This window comes from Urocitellus parryii, chromosome 1 (assembly GCF_045843805.1).
Source record: "Urocitellus parryii isolate mUroPar1 chromosome 1, mUroPar1.hap1, whole genome shotgun sequence".
NCBI lineage: Eukaryota > Metazoa > Chordata > Mammalia > Rodentia > Sciuridae > Urocitellus > Urocitellus parryii.
This window is the reverse complement of record NC_135531.1, coordinates 191760778-191781317: the sequence shown is the minus strand read 5'-3', so window position 1 is coordinate 191781317 and position 20540 is coordinate 191760778. Positions and strand designations below refer to the sequence as shown.

Genomic DNA, 20540 nt, shown 5'->3' with positions numbered 1-20540 from the left:
GCACTCTTGTTCATTGCTGGTGGGACTGCAAATTGGTGCAGCCAATTTGGAAAGCAGTATGGAGATTTCTCGGAAAGCTGGGAATGGAACCACCATTTGACCCAGCTATTCCCCTTCTCGGTCTATTCCCTAAAGCCCTAACAAGAGCATGCTACAGGGACACTGCTACATCGATGTTCATAGCAGCTCAATTCACGATAGCAAGACTGTGGAACCAGCCTAGATGCCCTTCAATAGATGAATGGATAAAAAAAATGTGGCATTTATATACAATGGAGTATTATTCTGCATTAAAAAATGACAAAATCATAGAATTTGGAGGGAAATGGATGGCATTAGAGCAGATTATGCTAAGTGAAGCTAGTCAATCTTTAAAAAACAAATACCAAATGACTCCTTTGATATAAGGGGAGTTAACAAGGACAGGGTAGGGACGAAGAGCTTGAGAAGAATATTTACATTAAACAGGGATGAGAGGTGGGAGGGAAAGGGAGTGAGAAGGGAAATTGCATGGAAATGGAAGGCGATCCTCAGGGTTATACAAAATGTCATATAAGAGGAAAGGAGGGGTAAGACAAGATAATACAAATGGAAGAAATGATTTACAGTAGAAGGGGTAGAGAGAGAGGAGGGGAGGGGAGGGGAGGGGGGATAGTAGAGAATAGGACAGACAGCAGAATACATCAGACACTAGAAAGGCAATATGTCAATCAATGGACGGGTAACTGATGTGATACAGCAATTTGTATACGGGGTAAAAGCGGGAGTTCATAATCCACTTGAATTAAACCGTGTAATATGATGTATTAAGAACTATGTAATGTTATGAACGACCAATTAAAAAAAAAAATTAAGATAGACAATACCTTTATTTTATTTCTTTATGTGGTGCTGAGGATTGAACCCAGTGCCCCATGCATGGAAAGCAAGTACTTTACCACACAATTCCAGCCTCTATTTTAAATAACTGCATTCCATTGTGTAAAATTTTTCACTTGTGGTGGACTTGCTTTCAAATAACAACTAAAAAAGTCCTTTCTTTATTCCTGGATTTTTATATTAGAAAGCCAAATGTCACTATGACCTGAATCCTATGTGTTCTATATACAGACCTCAGCCTAAAATATTCTTTTCCAGGTAGCAAATACATACTCATCTAAAATGTGGACTTCTCTGAGAAACCTTTCCTTACCCACTCAGCAGTCACCTTTTTGCTTCCTTTGAAAACTCAATCATTTACACATCTTCTCCCTCAGACTATAACTGAGGGTAAACACTATTTTCTTATCTAATCATAGTTTGAGGCACACAGTAAGCACTCAAAGATGTGTTGAGTGCAGTGACCTACATTGAATCCTAAGGGCTTCTTAAAAGGCTTGAATTAAATTGGCTGAATATACACAGAGGAAGAAAGCATCTCAATACACAGAAATGATTCAATTCTCAACTATTAATAACAGGTTGGTTTTTTTTTTTTTAAACTTAAGAGACAAGTTTGACTATGTCCTTGGGGGAATGGAGGTAGGGTGTTATAACTATTGAAATCCAAACATTAAAAAAAAAAGACATTAGGCCTTCACACCACTTTGTAGAGTGACTTTCACAGTTTCAGCCCAGAATAGTTCAAAATAGACCCTAGAGCTTTGAAAGTCTGCCTCACCTTAAAAGACTCCATATCCGAGAGCAGACAGGCACTCTGCATGCGTGCTCTGAGGTGAGCCCCTTCTGCCGATGTACCTAATTTAGCTAAGACCTCAGATTGCTCTTCTAGCAGATCTTCTGTCATAGGTGCTGGTTCCTGTGAAGTATAAAAGGACAAAGCTCATGAACAGCCCTATTTAGACAAAGAACTATAAAAATAGAATAAAGACAATTACTTCTGCCCTAGTAGTCACAAGACATGTATTTGAAAGAATTCAGAGAAACGCGCAACATTTTTCAGAATCTTCATAAAAAAGGTAAAAAGGATAAATATGACTTTCATGCCCCCACCCAAGATCACCAGGTTTCCCATGACAAGTATTGAGAGCTAAAAGAGAAATCTGGGTCTATTGCATATTTTCATGACTATGATACAGAAATGAAGTTCTACTGATATTATATGTCATCAACTAGTTGCAACAATGTTTTTAAGTAATAGAAAAATGGGAATAAATTGCTCTACAGTGATTCATCTCTGGTTATGGAATGTGAATTCTTATTTTCTTTGTATAATGAATATATCAAGTACCAAGCAAGAATATCACACTGATACTCAGGGTAATGGATAATCAGTAAGGACCACATATGTGGCACAGTGTTAGAAGCCTGGGCTTCAGAGATAACATGCCCATCCCCAAATTCTAGCTCTGTGACCTTGGGTTATCCTCAACTTTTTGGAGACTGGGCTGTAAATAATAAAATCCTGGCACATGCTCAAACACTACCAATTAAAATACTTATAAACTTCATCCCCTTTGACAAAGGAGAAGTATGCTTATTAAAATACCTAAATTTTTTTAAAAGGAAAAATACTTAGTTAAGTTCACAAATTACATGGATTTCTGATTAATCACTACACTTAAGAACAGAGACAGTCATTCCTTCTATTAAGAAGGGGCTACTTTTAATAGCCCTAAATAAGAGAATGGGAAGGAAGCAGATGGTGAAAGGGTACTGACTATCTCTTCCTATCTGGAAATCTCAGCCTAGTACAACCAGAGGGGATAAAGAGAATTAGCAGCACGCAGCATGGGGAATACACATTTTCATATACTATTTGTGAATGTGATCAATGAGGGGATCAGACTAAGTGTAGTGAAAAAGGCCTTGCTCAAGTCGCAAATTGAAGAGACAATCATCCATGTGACAATGACTTTAAGAACTACTAAAGACTCTTCTTTTAGCTCTGTCTCTAGAATATTAGGTAAAATCTTTACTTTCCCAGCCATACATTTTAGGTTGATCTAAGTCTACATAAATGGAACACAGTAAAATATTAGTTTTTTTTTTTTAATAAAACAAGGACCTATATGAAGTCTAGTATTATTTTGGGCAGTGGGCAACTAATAGTCATGTTTGTCTAGAAAACAGAAAAAGAGGAAATACAAAATGACAAGGACATTATAAGAAAGAAAATTTAAAGGCTAGTATCTCTCATATATGGGTATAAAAATCCTTTTAAAAAAATAAAATTGAGCTTGGCATGGTGGGACACACCTGTAATCCCAATGAGTCAGGAAGATCTCAAGGTCAGCCTCAGCAATTCAGAGAGGCCCCAAGCAACTTAAAAAAAGTCCAGCTATATAAAAATGGGCAATGCCCAAGTGTGACTTCTTCCAGGGATGTAAGGATGTTTTAATCATCAAAAACCAATTGCTGCAATTTGCATTAAGAGCATAAATGAGAACAGAATATGAGTACCTCAATATACAGGAAAAGTATTAGATAAAATGAAATACTTATTCATGAACTCTAGGCAAACTAGGAATATAACTTCTATAATATGAATTATCATACACTTTCCTTCTAAGGTTGGAAGCAAGAAAAAGATATCTAGTATTCAACCCTAATACTAGAAGTGCTAGCCAGTGTAAAAAGTACAAAGACTAGCAAATCAGAATTGAACTGTCTTCAAACATGATTTTATATGCAGAAAATCCCATACTGCTGAAACTACTAGAAATAATAAGGAAATGTAGAAAACTTGGTAGATATGTCTCTCTCTCTCTCTGCATGTATATCTATATGTATATCAAGGGGAAAAATTAGAAAATGAAAAATTTTTACTACTTATAACATTTAAGAAATTAAATGCTTGCAGGACATCTAATGAAAAGAATGTAAGACTTTTACAGTGGAAATAAAACATACTTTAGTAAGACCAAAGAGTATTTCAAGGCCTTAATATTGCCAAGATGTCAATTCTCTATAAATGGATCCATAAACTCAATGCAATAAGAAAATTTATGCTGCGATTTTGAAATGTACCCGTACAGGGAAACTGACATAAAAATACAAAATCTTTAATAGCCAATATAGTCTTGAAGAACAAAGGAAACTGATACTATCAGATAGAAAGGCTTATTATCAAGCTGCAGTGATAATGATAGTATATTATCAGCACAAGCACAGAAAAACTAACGAAATATAATAGTCAAGAAACAGATGAACACATATAGTCACTTGACTTTAAACAAAACACCAGTAGCCACCCATTGGGAAAAGACAGATCTTTTCAATAATGGTGATGGAATAATTTAAAATAATCTTAACCTCTTCCTCATACCAATAGAAAGAACTAGCTTGAAGTGAATCAAACATAAATGAAATAGGGAAAACTATAAAGTTTCCAGAAGAAAACATGAGAATATTTTTAGGGTCTTGGGGTAGGTAAAGATTTAAATGGAACCCCAAAAGTACTCTACACACATCAAAGACACTGGCAGACCAGACTTCATTAAAATTAAGAACATCTATTCCAACAAAAAGCATCAAAAAAGTGAAAAGTAACAGACTACGAGGAAATATTTGTAATATAAATATCTAAGGACCCAGAACATATGAAGAATTCCTACAAAGGAATAAGGGGGAAAAAAATCAATAAACAACTACACAAAAGCCTTGAGTGGGAACTATATCAAGAAGACATCTAAATAGGAAATAAGAACATGAAAAAAATGTGTTCCACAGTAATATTCATCAGCGAAATGTAAAAACATGAAATACTATCTCATTCTTACCAGAAATACAAAATTAAAAAGATTTTAAATATCAAGTGTGCAGAAAAGAGTTAACAGCAAGCCTGAGACCACTATTCTCAGAAAGGGCTTTTTGCAAAGTTGGCCCTTCACTACCATCTGGGAACTTGGATTTTGGGAGGGTCCCCACCATTCCCAGAACTCATAAAAGTGGCTTACTATACCTACATGATTTGTGCAAACAAGATGGTTCATGTTGAACACTGCTTTCTTCCAAGAGTATTGAATTTTGGTAGGTACTAAGCAAAGGGTCCCTAAGTGACCAGCTCCTGTCCACTGTATCTCTAAAAGCTTCTCTGGTAGACAACATTTCACATACATAGTCACAGCTCATTGTTGGAGGAAATAAGCACATCTATGTGACTACACGGCCAAAAGATTCTTGGAAGCTTGTGCTTGGATTTCCTCCAATTTTCATCTCATGTGCCTTTTCCCTTTGCTAATTGTGCTTTGTATCCTTTTGTTGTAGTCAATGATAGCCATTACTACATGCTGAGCCCTATGAGTCCCCCCAGCAAATTGCACCATGGGTATGCCTTTTTAAAAATTTTGGTAACATATGTATCTATTTAACTAGCAACTTGGGATTGTTCTTACACCCTGACACATCAAGCAGAAAGGATATAGAATAACCATACTACTATACATTGTTGGTGGGGATATAAATTAATTCAGTCGCTTTAAGAGGCTGTTTAGAAATATTTACTAAAGCTAAACCATAATTCAGAAGAAAGGATGCCCAAAAAATACAGTGAAAGATATTTAGTTTTATTAAAAATCAGAGAAATAAAATTTAAAACCTTAGTATACTACTTTTGATCATCAATATTGGCCAAAACTTATTTTTTTTTTAAATATGAGTCTAAGAATTTCATTATCTAATTTGCTACTAAATTCTCAAGGTCTAGAATCATGGTTGGTATACATATTTATGAAGGGAAAAAAGTGAGGAAGGAAAGTTGGGAAGGGAACAGGTGCTACATTACTCAAGTACACAATGAGTATATCTTTTTAAAGAACTTGGTAATTTGTATATCTATTTAACTAGCTATTCTATTTCTCAGTGGAATTTATATGTGAAAATATACAAAAATATACACAACATACAAAAACTACACAGTAACATTTTCAAATAACACACCGTGATCAAGATTGAAGTCATTAAATAAACTATCACTCTTCTATGTCATGGGATATTATGTGGCAATTAAAAATTAATGAAATAGATCTACATGGAAAAATCTTCAAGACATGTTAAACAAAAATGTGCACACTAATGAACATGTTTAAAAGCAATCCATAAAACTACACATTAATATGTAAACATATATGTACATGAATATATTTAAAAATCATTAATAGCAGTTACTTTTATGGTTGGAAGTTGAATTGGTGGTGGCTTCTACTTTTTCTAAACTGAATGTTTCACAAAATTTATTTCACATATTATACAAAAACAAACCAAGAGAAACTATTCTTTCTTAGATGTTGCTATTCTACATCCTAATGGTATAAAATGGCTTCAAATTGCATGTTTGAACAATAAAAACTAGCTGTATAATTGAAGAACTGTTACTTTTATTTTTTCATGTTTTGGGGTTTTGTCTTTAAACATGTGAATACCCAATATTCAATTTAACATACTGCCTTATGCATGATAAGCTACTATCTATTTAAACTTCAAAACATTTTTCATTTTCAGAAATGGTAGACCTAAAAGCCTCCAGAAGATAATTTAGATTTCAAACCTTACATCTTTTAACAGACTTTAAAAAAAATTCTCCTACCCAAAGCAATCATTCCCTTCTAGAATGAAGTTAAAAAATAATAACAAAGAGAAACTGGCAGAGCCAGCACATCCTACCTGAGTGACTGGAATGTAGAGAGGTTCTCCATTATGTAGCAGTGTAAGCCTGCCATGCTGATGGAGACGTCCTTCTGGCTTTAAATTTACCATTTCCTTCGGTCCTCCTTTCTTGCCACTCTCTTGTCCATTTCCCTTAAGTTCTTCAGTATCACTTAGGCACTCAAAAAATTCTTCATCACTATCACTCCAGGAATCCCAAGATTTCCCCACCTCTCCCTTTTCCTTATCTGTATCTTTACGATGGTCTGGCCCCAACAGGTCTGCAGCTTTTCCAACATCCCCTGGATATGTATTTGTTATATTATCAGAGGTCTTTTTCCCCTCATCACGTGCCTTCTTTCTTTCAATACAACAATTTAACATCTTAAGAAAACAGAAATAACATTTATAGTTGAATTAGTTACAGAAAAATTAAAATCTAACCACTGCTTGTATATTTCCTTTTTCATTCTCTACTTCTCAGGACCTTTTTGTGAACTGCACTGACTATAAGCAACCTATAGTTGGGCTGGGGATGTGGCTCAAGCGGTAGCGCGCTCGCCTGGCATGCGTGCGGCCCGGGTTCGATCCTCAGCACCACATACCAGCAACCTATAGCAACATGATGAAAACAGCCTATGACCCACTATTTTATCCAGTATTAGAATAAAATCCAAATATACCAAGACCACATTTATATACTGCTATTGGGAAATCTTTACCTGTAGTTTCTGATGCAGTAAACAACATCTTAGATCTGGGGGTCCACCTGTTAACCTACCAAACAGTGAGAAAATAAAGTTTAATTTCAGTAAAATTGCTTCAGATCTGCCTATTTTTATATTACCATAATTTTTAGCTATATTGATAAGAAGTCAAAACTAAATTTCTACAGGTAAGGAAACCAAGTTCCAGAAGGCGAGCACATATGATTAAAAGATCAAATTTATTTTATACTCTTAATCCACAAATCACCAACAACAAACTACTAATAGCTTTCAGGTTAATTAGAAACTTAAAATGAGAAAAAGTCTCTAAATCCACCCCTTGAAGTAACTAGCATACAGGGTTTTGCACCATATAAAGTAAATCAATCTGTGTAGTCAGTTCTCAAATACTATGGTGAATTCTCACTATAAAAGATCTCCATTTTGCCAGTGCGATTCTAGATTCCCTCTAGTTCTAAACCACTGGGTTCTTGGCAATCAGCCAGAGATACTCCCTTATATTCAGTATGCCTCTGGATCTGTAATGAGTTCCAGAGTGAAACAGAAGCAAGAGAGAATCCAGCTAAATAGAGAATGACAGATGACTTAATAATCAACATTTTTGGATTAATCACCATTACATATCACATCACTATTCCTCTTCCCTAGCATGGATATCTGAGCACTAACTCACACACATACTAACTAAAATTAATTTGATTAAATGTCAATTTATAGGTAATGTTTGATGTCTGAACTTATAATGAACTTTAAAGATGTTTTCTATTCAGTAATAAATATGTTATAGAAAACTTAGGAAATACAAAAGAAGTATGAAAAATAAAATAAAAACAATTTCATACCTGGGAAAACTACTAATAACATTTGGAAGTATTTCTTTCCAATCCTTTTTTTATAAACACATATCGGCATAATCAAATGCATTCTGTATATTTAATACTATACCTGATTACAAATATTATAATACTTTATTAAAGATTCTTTGGGTTTTTTTTTTGGGGGGGGGGCAGGTACTGGGGATTGAACTCAAAGGAACTTGACCACTGAGTCACATTCCCAGACCTATTTTTTATTTTATTTAGAGACATGGTCTCACTGAGTCACTTAGTGTCTTGCCATTGCTTTGAACTTGTGATCCTCCTGTCTCAGCCTCAAGTCGCTGGGATTACAAGCGTGAGCCCGGCAAAGATTCTTAAAGCAAAATTTGTAATGGATCAATAACTTTCTATTTTTCTATTGTAGAGATAGAGAATTATTTATTTTTTTATATGTGGACATTTATGTTGTTTTACTTTTTCCCTATTATAAATGTGCTGCAGTAAACACCTATGAACATAAGTAATGTCCAAGTCTCTTACCATTTTTTCTGGGCAGATTTCCTAAAAGGAGAAAACTTAACAGTCAAAAGCCAAGTGTTGGCTAACAAGCAAAAAATGTACCAAACAACTAGAAACTGAAATTATTACCCTGGAATCAAAAAGTTGTTTTCCCATCTGAAGCGCATTTCAAGAACAAATTCCTGCCAGAGGTGTGCCACTCCTTTTAACCCTCCATGGTAGAAATTGATCATACAAAGACACAAAGCCAATTTATAGGTTAAACTGTCGGATGGTGCAGATTTGAACTGATTGTAGAGATTCTAAATTTAACAAAATGGAAACAAAGCAAAACTTATTAACAACATATTTATGTGCATAATCAAAAAGTTAAGAGATTTTAATATTAAAATTAACTTTACAAAAACTAGCTTTATCAATATGTCTCATACATTACTGCCTACACTGTTCTTAAGCAGATCCATATTTACAAGATTTCTACTAAGATCCAAAAGTAAAGCTATAGTTTAAGTGAAGTTAAAATTACAGCTTTCATTTTCTTCTTTGGAATCTTTAAGATGCATTTCAAATTTCATGTGCTGTTCAAAAAATATTTTAATTATAAAATGAGTACATACTTGTCAAAACAAAAACACAAAGTAGAACTGTATAAACTGAAAATATAAAAGGCTCTGTTTTTCCACTCTATGAAATCTACTTTTCAACAATAACTATTTAAATAGTTTGATCTATCTCTACATCTGTCATTTAAATAATCTCATTTCTCAGATAAGTAGAATATGAAAATTTTACTTCATTAGTTTCCATCTCACTGTCCAGTTTTGAAATATATACAAGAATCTGTTGTAAAACAAATTTAACAATTTCACAAAAACTCTAAAATGAGGGAAATCCTACAGTTAGGCACAGTATGTTTATGCTTTTTTTCCACAATATTTCCTGAAATTCTTGCTACTCCAAATATGTATCTATGCCAATGTTCTACAGGAAACTCTGCTCTCCATTCAATTTCCCAAAGATGATTTTTAAAATAAAAAGATACTTAGGCTATTAAACTAGAAATATATCCAACCCCAGTTAATTCAATGCAGTTAAAATGTTTTAATATTGAACTCCAACTTACATAGTCTTCACTCTCTGATGGAAGATTACTGTTATCTATTGAAGTAGTTCCATCTAATGTTTTTTCAGAAGCAGCATCTGGAAATAAGAACTGGGGCCAGGGGAAGGAGGGGATATAATTACATGAGACCATATTTCCCATTTTGTTGATTTTTATAATTCATATAAATACTATCTGACTTTTTAGGGGCTTTGCTATTTTAAAATGGAAATGTTCTTATTGTACTGGTCACTTGGTTCTATGGTCTCAAAAATTTTTTATATTTTTCTACAACAATACACCAAATTTCCATGACTAGCCAACTTTAGCAATCAGGTATCTTTCCACAAAAATAACCACCTGATTCTGTGGGAAGGACAATGAAAAAGCAAAACATTTCACTGTGATTTCATACTTATCCAATGCTATTAAAAAATTTAGAAGTATTAATACTATTAAATGCAAACAAAACCATAAAAGAATTTAAAGATATCTATCTATTCATGAGGAAATATAGAATTATCCACAGGTTTTTATATATGAGATAGTAAAGTATATTAAGTATATTAAAGACCTATAACTTTAATTTAGGAGATATCTGTAGAAAATGAAAAGCAGCCACAATTGTAATGATCAATGTTATTTTTTCTTACATGGTTTCATGTGTATGTGTGTGTGTGTAGGTAGGTGGTAAAAAAAAAATGGTAAATGGATGGAGTTAGAGAAGATAATGCTAAGTGAAGTTAGCCAATCCCAAAAAACCAAATGCTGAATGTTTTCATTGATATAAGGAGGCTGATTCATAGTGGGATAGGGAGTGGGAACATGGGAGGAATAGACGAACTCTAGATAGGGCAGAGGAGTTGGAGGGGGAAGGAAGGGGGCATGGAGTTATTAATGATGGTGGAATGTGATGATCATTATTATCCAAAGTACAGGTAATGAAGACATGAATTGCTGTGAATATACTTCGTATACAACCAGAGATGTGAAAAATTGTGCTCTATATGTAAAATAATGCATTCCGCTGTCATATATACATAAAAAAGAAATATATACATAAAAAAGAAATAAACCAAGTATTAAAAAAATTCAGTGTATATGACATCTGAGTTTTATAATTTGAATAAAATCTCTAAGAATATAATCTTCAGGAAGCCTTTTTGTTTTCACTCCTTTTATCAGAGTTCATTTTTAAAAACTGATACTCAACAGAATTTTGAAGATTTGAGGAACTACTAATGTGCTTAATGCCAATACTAGGCACACTTAAAACATTATCCTATTCTCATACCACTGTGAACTAAATATCACTGCCTATATTTTATAATGTACAAGAACTAAAAATTTGGCTAAAGAGCCTTGTTGAGGTAAATTGTAAGATGTCTACCAAGATTAACATGATGTTCCAAAGTCCGGTATTCTCATTACTTTTTAAAGTTTTCCCCAAGATTATCTTAATGCACAAACTGCCAGAAGTATAATTATAATTACAATAAGCATAGCTATAATTTATCTAAGAACTATTAAATGCCAGGCAGTCGAAGGTCCTTTAATTTTCATGACAATCTCGCAAGGTTTTGCTAGCCTTATTTGATATGAAGTAACTAAAGTGACTATTCCAAGTCATGCAGTAAGTCAGAATTAACCTCTATGTGGCTTCCAAGCTGAGCCCATTCCAACTGCAGCAGGAGCCACCTCAGCCCTCTACCTTCCTTCAATCCTCAGTATAAAGATTTCCCTAGACTGTTGTCAAAGTAGCCTTGCAAAAACACAGTTCTGATCATGCCGATCATCTACTTAAAATAATAATAAAATGTAAGATAAAGTGCAGCACTTCAGCATGGCAGGTTACCTGCTATCTCTCCAGCCTCATCCCTGATCACTCCCAAGGAAGCACTCTACAAAATACCAACTTTTGAACATGCTCTCAGGCCTCTGCTGTTGCTCTGCTTTAAAAGCCTTCTTCAATTCTCTTCATGAAGCATTCCTTAATTCCCATTGCCCAGAGGCAGAGATGAATCTTCTGTTATCTTGTCACTGCCCCTTTGCCTGACTTTTCACATACAACATGGGATTACAACCATTATTTACTTTCTTTCTTCCCAATAATAAGTGATAATTCTCCAGGGACTTTGTTTTATTCATGTTACATTTCCAATCTAGTGCTTGTCACATAGAAGCGACTGAATATATAATGAATAAATGTTATACATAGAGACATATAAAAATAAGACATTTCGTTACCAAAAGAATAGTATTGAGGACATCATTGTTCAATGGTGACTCTTCTAAACCTCTGTGTTTTCGTATTTTCTTCTTTGCTGTGTGTACCATATTTGAAACTGATAATTTATGAATTGGAACTGGTGTTGGCTCTGTCAACTTTGACAATGCATGAGTTATATCAGCAATTTCTAAAAAGAGTAGAAATGCATACATTACCAACCTTAGCAGGTTAGAGCAATGAGTAAATTGGTCAGAGTATAGAATATTTTAACCATTCTTTACTCTAGCATTACATGGTCTCAGAATTATAACATTTTAGTCCACACAGCTTTGTATGGAAGCACGAGTGGAAAAAATGTCACACAATTTATTTCTCCCTAGGAGACTTAATATTTGAAACCCTGATTTTCAAAATAGCTTATGTTTTTGGATGAAAAGAATTTATTAAATGCCCTAAATGTATTAAGAAGCTCTAGATAAAGTCTAGAAAGAAATGACAGCTGTCTAGTCCATCAAAACTTACTTTTCCAACTTAATTCCAAATAAGAAAAATAGATGAAAATCCAGAGAATGTGCCAAAAAAATAGGGCAGGATATTTGAAATTATGTTTTAAAAAGAAAAATAGGTCACCTCGTCCTTCTTCCTCAAATGTGGATCGTCCAAGAATCTCATCAGTTGACTCCTTTCGACGACAAATTTTAAAAAATTCAGTGACAAAATCACCTATTTAGAAAAAAATGTTACTCATGTCTGACACTTAACTGAAAGAAACTAGTCATATAAATTAAAGTACATGTCTTCTCATAAAAGCTATTAACTAGAAAACTAGCTATTAACTAGAAAAGAAACCCGTCTGTTTTCTTCCTGAAGAAAAAAAAAATTAATACTATTTCAAAAGTAGTCTTATTCTTCCTTCCTGTCTCCTCACCAGGATACTGAAAAAAGTTTTTCCTTAGAATTACTTCTAGAATGAAAGGGGGAAAAAAATGTACCAAACAATATTAAGTACTTTCTATATGCTTCAATGAGACAACAGTATCTATTATCTTAATTGTATAAGTACCAATATATGTATGTGCAGTACCAATATATGTATGTGCGTAGTCTTCTTTGTATCCTATAAGAACTATGAATCCATTAAAAAATATACATTAAAAAGAAACTTTCAAAAAGATATGTTTCTAGCAAGGCATGGTGGTACATCCCTGTAATCCCACTGCCTTGGGAGGCTGAAGCAGGAAGATCACAAATTTGAGGACAGCCTCAGCAACTAAATGAGGCTCTAAACAATTCAGTGAGACCCTGACTCAAAATAGAAAATAAAAAAAGGGCTGGGGATGTGGTAAACTGCCTCTGGGTTCAATCCCCAACATCCCCAAACAATGATATTTCTAGAGGATTAAGAAATCACGTGGGATAAAAATATTTTCACTTCTGTTGCATATTAATGATGTTTTATGTGTCCTTTATATAAGATGGTCGAAAGAGGTTTGAAAAATTTTAAAGAGCTGCAATGAGGTATGTTTACACCAAAAATTAAAGCTTAACAACAAGCTTTAATACTAAAATAAGGTATATATCTAAGTTTCAGAATTTATCAACTAGGTCTGAATAAATCTAGAACATTTTCCAGATTTCTTCAGAAGGGTAGGAAAATTTTATTATCTAGTCATAAAAGTTACTTAAAAAGGTAGGATGAAATCATGGAACAGTAATTTGAAATGAGAATACTTTGAATTCTAAGGTCTACTGTAATTATGCAAGTCAATCGATGAGAAATAATAAAATATAAGGAAATAATTTAGTAAGTAAATTTAATAATAAAATTAATTCAATGATTAAACAATATAAACCATTTATTGTACTGTTATTATATGAGAGGCACTGTGTTACCTGGGATACACACACACACACACACACACACACACACACATGATCTCATTTGATTCTCCCAATAATCCTATGAAATGTGCATTTCTGTTCCCTATTTTATTGATGAGGCTACTGAGACTTAAAAAGATTAAAAAAGTTGGCCAAACTGGTGGGTCCAGGTTGTAAACCTGAGTCTATCTAACTCTGAAACTCTTCATTTCAACTCTAAGTCTCCAAACTCACCACGGGCAAGCAATTTTCTTTACTATTAGTGAAATGACAATTGCTAATTATCATCTGATGAACACCATATGATAAATGATAAAGAGCTCAAAAAAGAATGCTTTAGAGAAATGCATCATAACTGTCATAAATAAATAAATATTTAGTAATTCTATCAGTTGAATGGTAGTATATAAGATAATATGTAGTTAAGGCAGCATGACCAAAAAGAAGACATAGAATATTTTTATGTGTACAAATATAAGGGGGAAACTCGGAAAGGTACATGGATGAGCAAGGTTAAGAAGTCTTCACAAAAGAGATGCACCAATAAAAAGAGAAGGAATAGACAATTCCAGACATGAAACCTGAAGAGCAATTACTACTTTTCAAAGTACCCAAACTTATTTTATTTCACTTAATTCTTCAAATAACCCCATGAGGTATAAAAGGTATATTTACAACTCTTTTCCTTTAAAAAAAAATACAGGTTTGTAGATGTGATACAATTCTATACAATTGCAGGCTGTTATCAATGCCCTATCATCACACACCACAGGTCCAGAAGGATAACAAAAGACAAAAAGGGATTTACTAACTAGGAGATGCAGACTAGGCCACAGAGAAAGGTAAAGAAATAATATGAAGGCATAAGAAAAATTAAAACAGTGATAAAGTAATGGAAAATTCTGAGGTATAGATGCATTAAAACTGAAAGACAATATAAAAATCCTGCTACTGATGTCAGCAAAGATTTTTTTTTTCTACATGGTATTAACTGAGAAGGTCATAATGTTAAAACATTTTTTGATAAGTGAAATAAAGTATAAAGAATGTATTCAGTAGTCCCAATTTGGAAAATAGGTAGATTGATGGCATTTCAGAAAAGGAACATATTACATCTTACCTAGCAAACACTGAGGATTATCAGCTTTTCGAACTCTAACAGACCAATGCGGTGCTTGAATAGGATCCAAATCACTAAAATGCAAAACAATAAGCAAATCCTAATTATGACAATCTGCAAGAATCATGAAATTATCAAAATACATTCTAATAAAAACATTCTATAGAAGGAAAAGCAGTTCATTTTGCTTCTCAACCTTACTGTTATTCAGACATATGGCCATTTGAATAAGTTTTTTTAAAGTAAAATCTTAATAAATCAAGTTCTTAGACGAAAACAAAAATTCCAATAAATGGAATACCAAAAATCAAAATATTAAAATATATAAAAACGGTTCTGAATAAGCAATTTACACTAATAGCCTAATAAGATAAATACTTTTTAAAAAATTTAATTTTTCAGCATAGTTGGACACAATACTTATTTATTTTTACTTATTTATTTTTATGTGGTGCTTAGGATAGAACCCAGAGCCTTGCAAGTTCTAGGCGAGTGCTTTACCACTAAGCCACAACCCCAGCCCCAAGATAAATACATTTTTAAAAGAATAAAAAAAGGAAGGAGAATAAAACAAGTATGCAGAATTGTATCAACCTGTTTATCATTATCACTGTTCACACACACACACACACACAAAGAGAGAGGTTACAAAAACCTGTACAAAATCAAAAGTACCCTGTTTTCTAAAGTTGATATGGTGGATCCATCTAATGGCATACTATGCAGCCATAAAAAAAATAAAGGATATAAACTTTAAAAATATAAACATTCAGATATTGTCTAATTTAAATAGTAGGACTGTAGTAGTTTCACTTTTTTTTACCACCTAAATGACCTAATTAAGAGCTTGCATATTACTTTGACCATCAGCAAATATACAAATAAATGTACTTCATGAAAACAAAGTGTCCTATCTCTTACTGTTTTGCATCTAAAATGAGAAGATACTAAGACTGCCTCCCTCTTTGGCTACATTCTTCCTGGAGAATATTTGCTATAATTTTCAAATTATTGCACACACAGAAATTAGGGCACGGATGATTTATTATTAAAAACATTTAATGATCAAATATTAGTCCCACACATTCTGATGATCATCATCTCTTCAAACTTATGAAATGCTTCTTATAAGAAAAATTCAAAAGAATTATATGCTGAATCTTAAACTTAGAGACATCTTTGCTAAAACACAGTAAGATTCAAGTTCATTATTATCGTTATTTTTTTGGTACCAAGGATTGAACTATGGGGCACTCAACCACTGAGCCACATCTCTAGCCCCTTTTTGTATTTTATTTAGAGACAGGGTCTCAATGAGTCACTTAGAGCTTCGCCATTGCTGGGCTGGCTCTGAACTCGAGATCTCCTCCCTAAGCCTCTTGAGCCACTGGGATTATAGGCATGCGCCACTATGCCTGGCTTCATTATTCTTAAGAAAAAACAGCAACAAAATGCTTCTCTAATCCATATTAACAGGTCTAAAAAAGCGACTATTAAGAATTTGAAAAACTTCAACCAACTTTATTAGAAACTAGTATAAACAAAAATGGAAAATAACTAACCACTTGGTAGTTGATTTATTCTACTGAAATTTTTAAAATATACTTACGAATAAACATCATTATCCACAATGATTCCTTCAGTCAAATGAGGCCACGTAGTTGCTAAATGGAGTTCACTTAAAATAAAGAAAACATATCAAAAGCTTTGATATTTATAGATATGTCCTCTGACTCAGCAATCATATTTCTAGAAATAACCAAAGGTATACTTATGTTAAAAGTGATGTTATGTATAATAAACTAAAAACAAATGGTAGCACAATGGTAGCACATCCATATGAAGTTAATATTTTCCAGATATAAAAATCATCTTATATATACAAAATAACCAAAAAGTACACATAACCCAAACATCTACCAACTGATGAATGGTTAAAAAAATTGTGGTACACAGTATAACCATACAATGGCATATTTATGGCTATAAGAACAACCAAGTACTGATTCAAGCTACAACATAGATGTACCTCAAAAACATCATATTAAGTAAAAGAAGCCAGATATAAAAGGTCACACAATGTATGACTCCATTTATATGAAATATCCAGAATAGGTAAATCCGTAGAGACAGAATAGTTTAGTATTTGCTAAGAGCTAGAGTGGGTGAATGGTTGAAGATCAGATGATAATTAAAATTTTTTTTTAAATTTTGTGATAATGAAAATATTCTGATTAATCAGTGATAACGGTTGCAAAATTCTTATAGATATCAAAAACACTTTAAAATGATGAATTAAAAAAATTTTATTTGTAGATGGACACACCTTTATTTTATTATTATTATTATTTTTGTGTGTGTGTGTGTGTGGTGCTGAGGATTGAACCCAGGGCCTCACATATGCTAGGCAAGTACTCTATCACTGAGCTACAAACCATAACCCCTAAAATGATGAATTAAAATTCATCATTTGGTGAATTTGGTAGGTGAATTCTCTCTCAATTTTGAAAAATCATGTTATAGTCAGGAGTTGGAAATCCTTTTCTACTCTAGAGAGTAAATATTAGCCAGGTACAGTCTCTAGTATGTTCTTTTGACTTTTTTCCTTTTATATCTCTTGAAAATACCAGGGGCTGGAGATATAGCTCAGTTGGTAGACTGCTTGCCTTGCATGCACAGGGCCCTGGGTTCAATCCTTAGCATCACTAGAAAAAAAAAAAAAATCAGAAAGTTTTCATGTAATATTATCAATTAAAGAAAACAGGGGTTAGTTCCCAATTTCCAGTACTATATTCATTCCAGAAGGCTACAATATCATAAAGCATGGTAAAATCAATACCAATATAAATTTAAAAATAATTCAAATTACAATAATTCAAATTATAATCTGAAATTCTCACCTAATAGGATCTTCACAGGCACCAAATGGTAACTTGCCAAACTCCAGGCCTCCAACTTCTCCTCCTACAAGTGCATCTATATCTAAACAAAATAAGTATTTTCCCTTCTTTGGTAAAAAATAGAGTAACAATGATTTAATCTAGTTAGGCTAAGCCCTTTGGAAGAAGCCCTTTGACAGCTTTAAAAGTACCTATAAAAGAATACACAGAATATGTTGTTTGCAAGTTAAAGCATGTTACAACACATACAGTCAAGTATTAAAGAATCTCCCTGAGAACAAGTAAAAAGATTCACTTATTTCCTATTCAGTGTTTCATTCAATCCATGCATTCTCAATTTTGCCCATTTGAAATATTCCTTAACTATTACTCAAGAGAATATTATTCCTATACTCTTTTACACATTCTAAGAATGCGATTTACATAATCTAAAAAGATTATCTGAGTATTAAAAAATGTAATCACCAAAGTACATTTGTCAGTTTTGTTATCAATAATTTCTGAATAACAAATTAGCAAACCTGTCATTATTAACAAAATATTTTGGTTGACAGAAATATTTGAAGTTCAGAAAAGAACCTTCTTCCCACTATGAATGCTCCTTGATACTGGGGAAAACTGAGGGTAAATCACCCTTCTCAGTTCTGTTCCTCCTGAAGAAATAATAAATGCTTCTTTAAAAGACATTAATATGGGCCTGGGGCTGTAGCTCAGTGGCTGAGCGCTCACCTCACATGCGTGAGGCACTGGGTTTGATCCTCAGCACCACATACAAAAATAAATAAATAAAACAAAGATTTTTTTTAAAAAAAAGACATTAAAAGGATTTAATTCTCTTTGAAATAACGCAGGTGATGGTTTTTCATTATTTACATTACACTACAAATTCCTAAATTAAAGTCTTTGATTGACTTATGAACACTTCCCAGATTTGCTTAATTTATCTTTGACAATTTCTATACCCTAAATTACTAAAAATTAGTCATTAATATGGTTTAATTAATTAAATGCTTCAGTACATTTTCTTAAGCCAATTCATTCCATTTTTCCCAACTAAAGAATGCTTACAATAATACAAATCACAATGACTAGCTTTATTGTAAGATATGAATTTTTAAGAGCTTCAAAATTATAAAAAGAAAAAAAGTGACAAGAAGCATTTTTATAAACTAGTGAGTTAAAAATATTACTAAAATATAACTGCACGAATGTATTAACCAAATTACAGATTGAGAGTAAAAAAATACAAGGGAATTTGAGTTTGACTAGTGGGTCAATGCAAACTTTATGATCTTGTGACCATAAGACATTAGGTTATTAACTCACTGTTCTTGACAACCTCTAAGAAACATAATTCCTACTTCATAGTTAAATGAGAATTACATAAAACATTATATAAAATGCCAAGCGCAGCATCTAGCCCACATTACATGTCAGCCTTCCCCTTAGAAAGTAAATATTAAGAATTTATATGGCCTTTAATCCTCTGAGGGAAATTATTATTTTTATTCCCAATTTTAAAAATCTTGGCAACAGAATATTAACAAAGACCTTACTGAATCAGAATTATAATGCTGAGATTTTAGCCCTTGGACTTCTTAGATCAGCAGCAGATACACCACCTCCCAAAAACTTTGTCTTTTTCCAGCAAGATGCAAGTGTCTCTGTGTGTGTGCCAGTGTGCAAACGCATGCAGGCACTAGAGAATAAATTCAGGTTCTTGTACATGCATGCCAAGCACACACTCCACCACTGAGATACACCCCCCCCCCCGCCTCTACCTTGGGAAATCTTTAAAAATGCTTAATAACAGAATGACCTTGGAAAAAAAGGGAAAGGAGAGCTGGAACGGAAACTTCCATCAAGCAATTGACTACAAATTGTCCAGTGGGTATTGTCTGGGAACTAAAATTACCAACATACACAGTTGGTAATTTAGTCTTAAGTAATTAGTCTTAAGACTAATATAATTCTAAAGCTTAGCTTTTATTTCCCTTTGCTATAGTTTAGATGCAGTTCTTTCACATTATCCCTTTCAAATATTACTTTTATTCCTATAAGTAACCAACTACTTGAGAAAATAATAAACAGGAAAGAATATTATTTCTCTTTGGGGAAAGCAGACTGAAAAATGTTTTTAAGCTAGTGAAGTCCTTATGATTACTTATAAGTTTGTATTAAATTTCTTATTAGATGAGCTTGAATATAATTAAACTCAGATGAAATACATATCCAGGAATCAGACTAACTTCATTAAGATGTATGTCCATCAGGCTGAGCTTTGCTAACACTTAGGCAATGTCTTATTTATATTTCTATAATTGATACAGCTTGGCCTATTAAAGGCTAATAATGAATGATTATTGAATGAATTAACTTCATCAATGAGTAAGCATTATATTTTTATAAAATGCAAGTAAAATTTTATTTTCCTCACAAATGTGTGTATATACATACATATTTTTCTTCTCTCCTTTCTTTATTTAGCACTCTTCAAACTATACTCTTTAAGGTTTTCTGCCTGCTGGTTTACAAGGATGGTTTCTCTCATTATACTCTAAAACAGACATTTTTTTAAAATCATTCACTACACAGTAATTAATAGCACATGGGGTGCTTTATAAATAATAGCTTTTGAAGACAAATTGTCAAATACA

General features: G+C 33.0%; 1 protein-coding gene across 4 annotated transcripts in view; it reads right to left on the bottom strand.

The window, feature by feature from the left end:
* Rab3gap1 (RAB3 GTPase activating protein catalytic subunit 1) overlaps positions 1-20540 on the bottom strand; it is a 92741-nt gene that overhangs the window by 23133 nt on the left and 49068 nt on the right. For 2 of the 4 annotated variants that reach the window (XM_026388337.2, XM_026388352.2), the window contains exons 9-18: positions 17884-17965; positions 16593-16661; positions 14984-15057; positions 12613-12705; positions 12000-12169; positions 9774-9863; positions 8780-8952; positions 7308-7362; positions 6604-6969; positions 1661-1798 (exon numbers count right to left, since the gene is read on the bottom strand). In XM_026388337.2, coding sequence (XP_026244122.1) covers positions 1661-1798; positions 6604-6969; positions 7308-7362; positions 8780-8952; positions 9774-9863; positions 12000-12169; positions 12613-12705; positions 14984-15057; positions 16593-16661; positions 17884-17965 — 1310 coding nt within the window. The remainder of the gene's footprint in view (positions 1-1660; positions 1799-6603; positions 6970-7307; positions 7363-8779; positions 8953-9773; positions 9864-11999; positions 12170-12612; positions 12706-14983; positions 15058-16592; positions 16662-17883; positions 17966-20540) is intronic. The other 2 variants (XM_026388347.2, XM_026388355.2) reach the window with 2 other exon arrangements.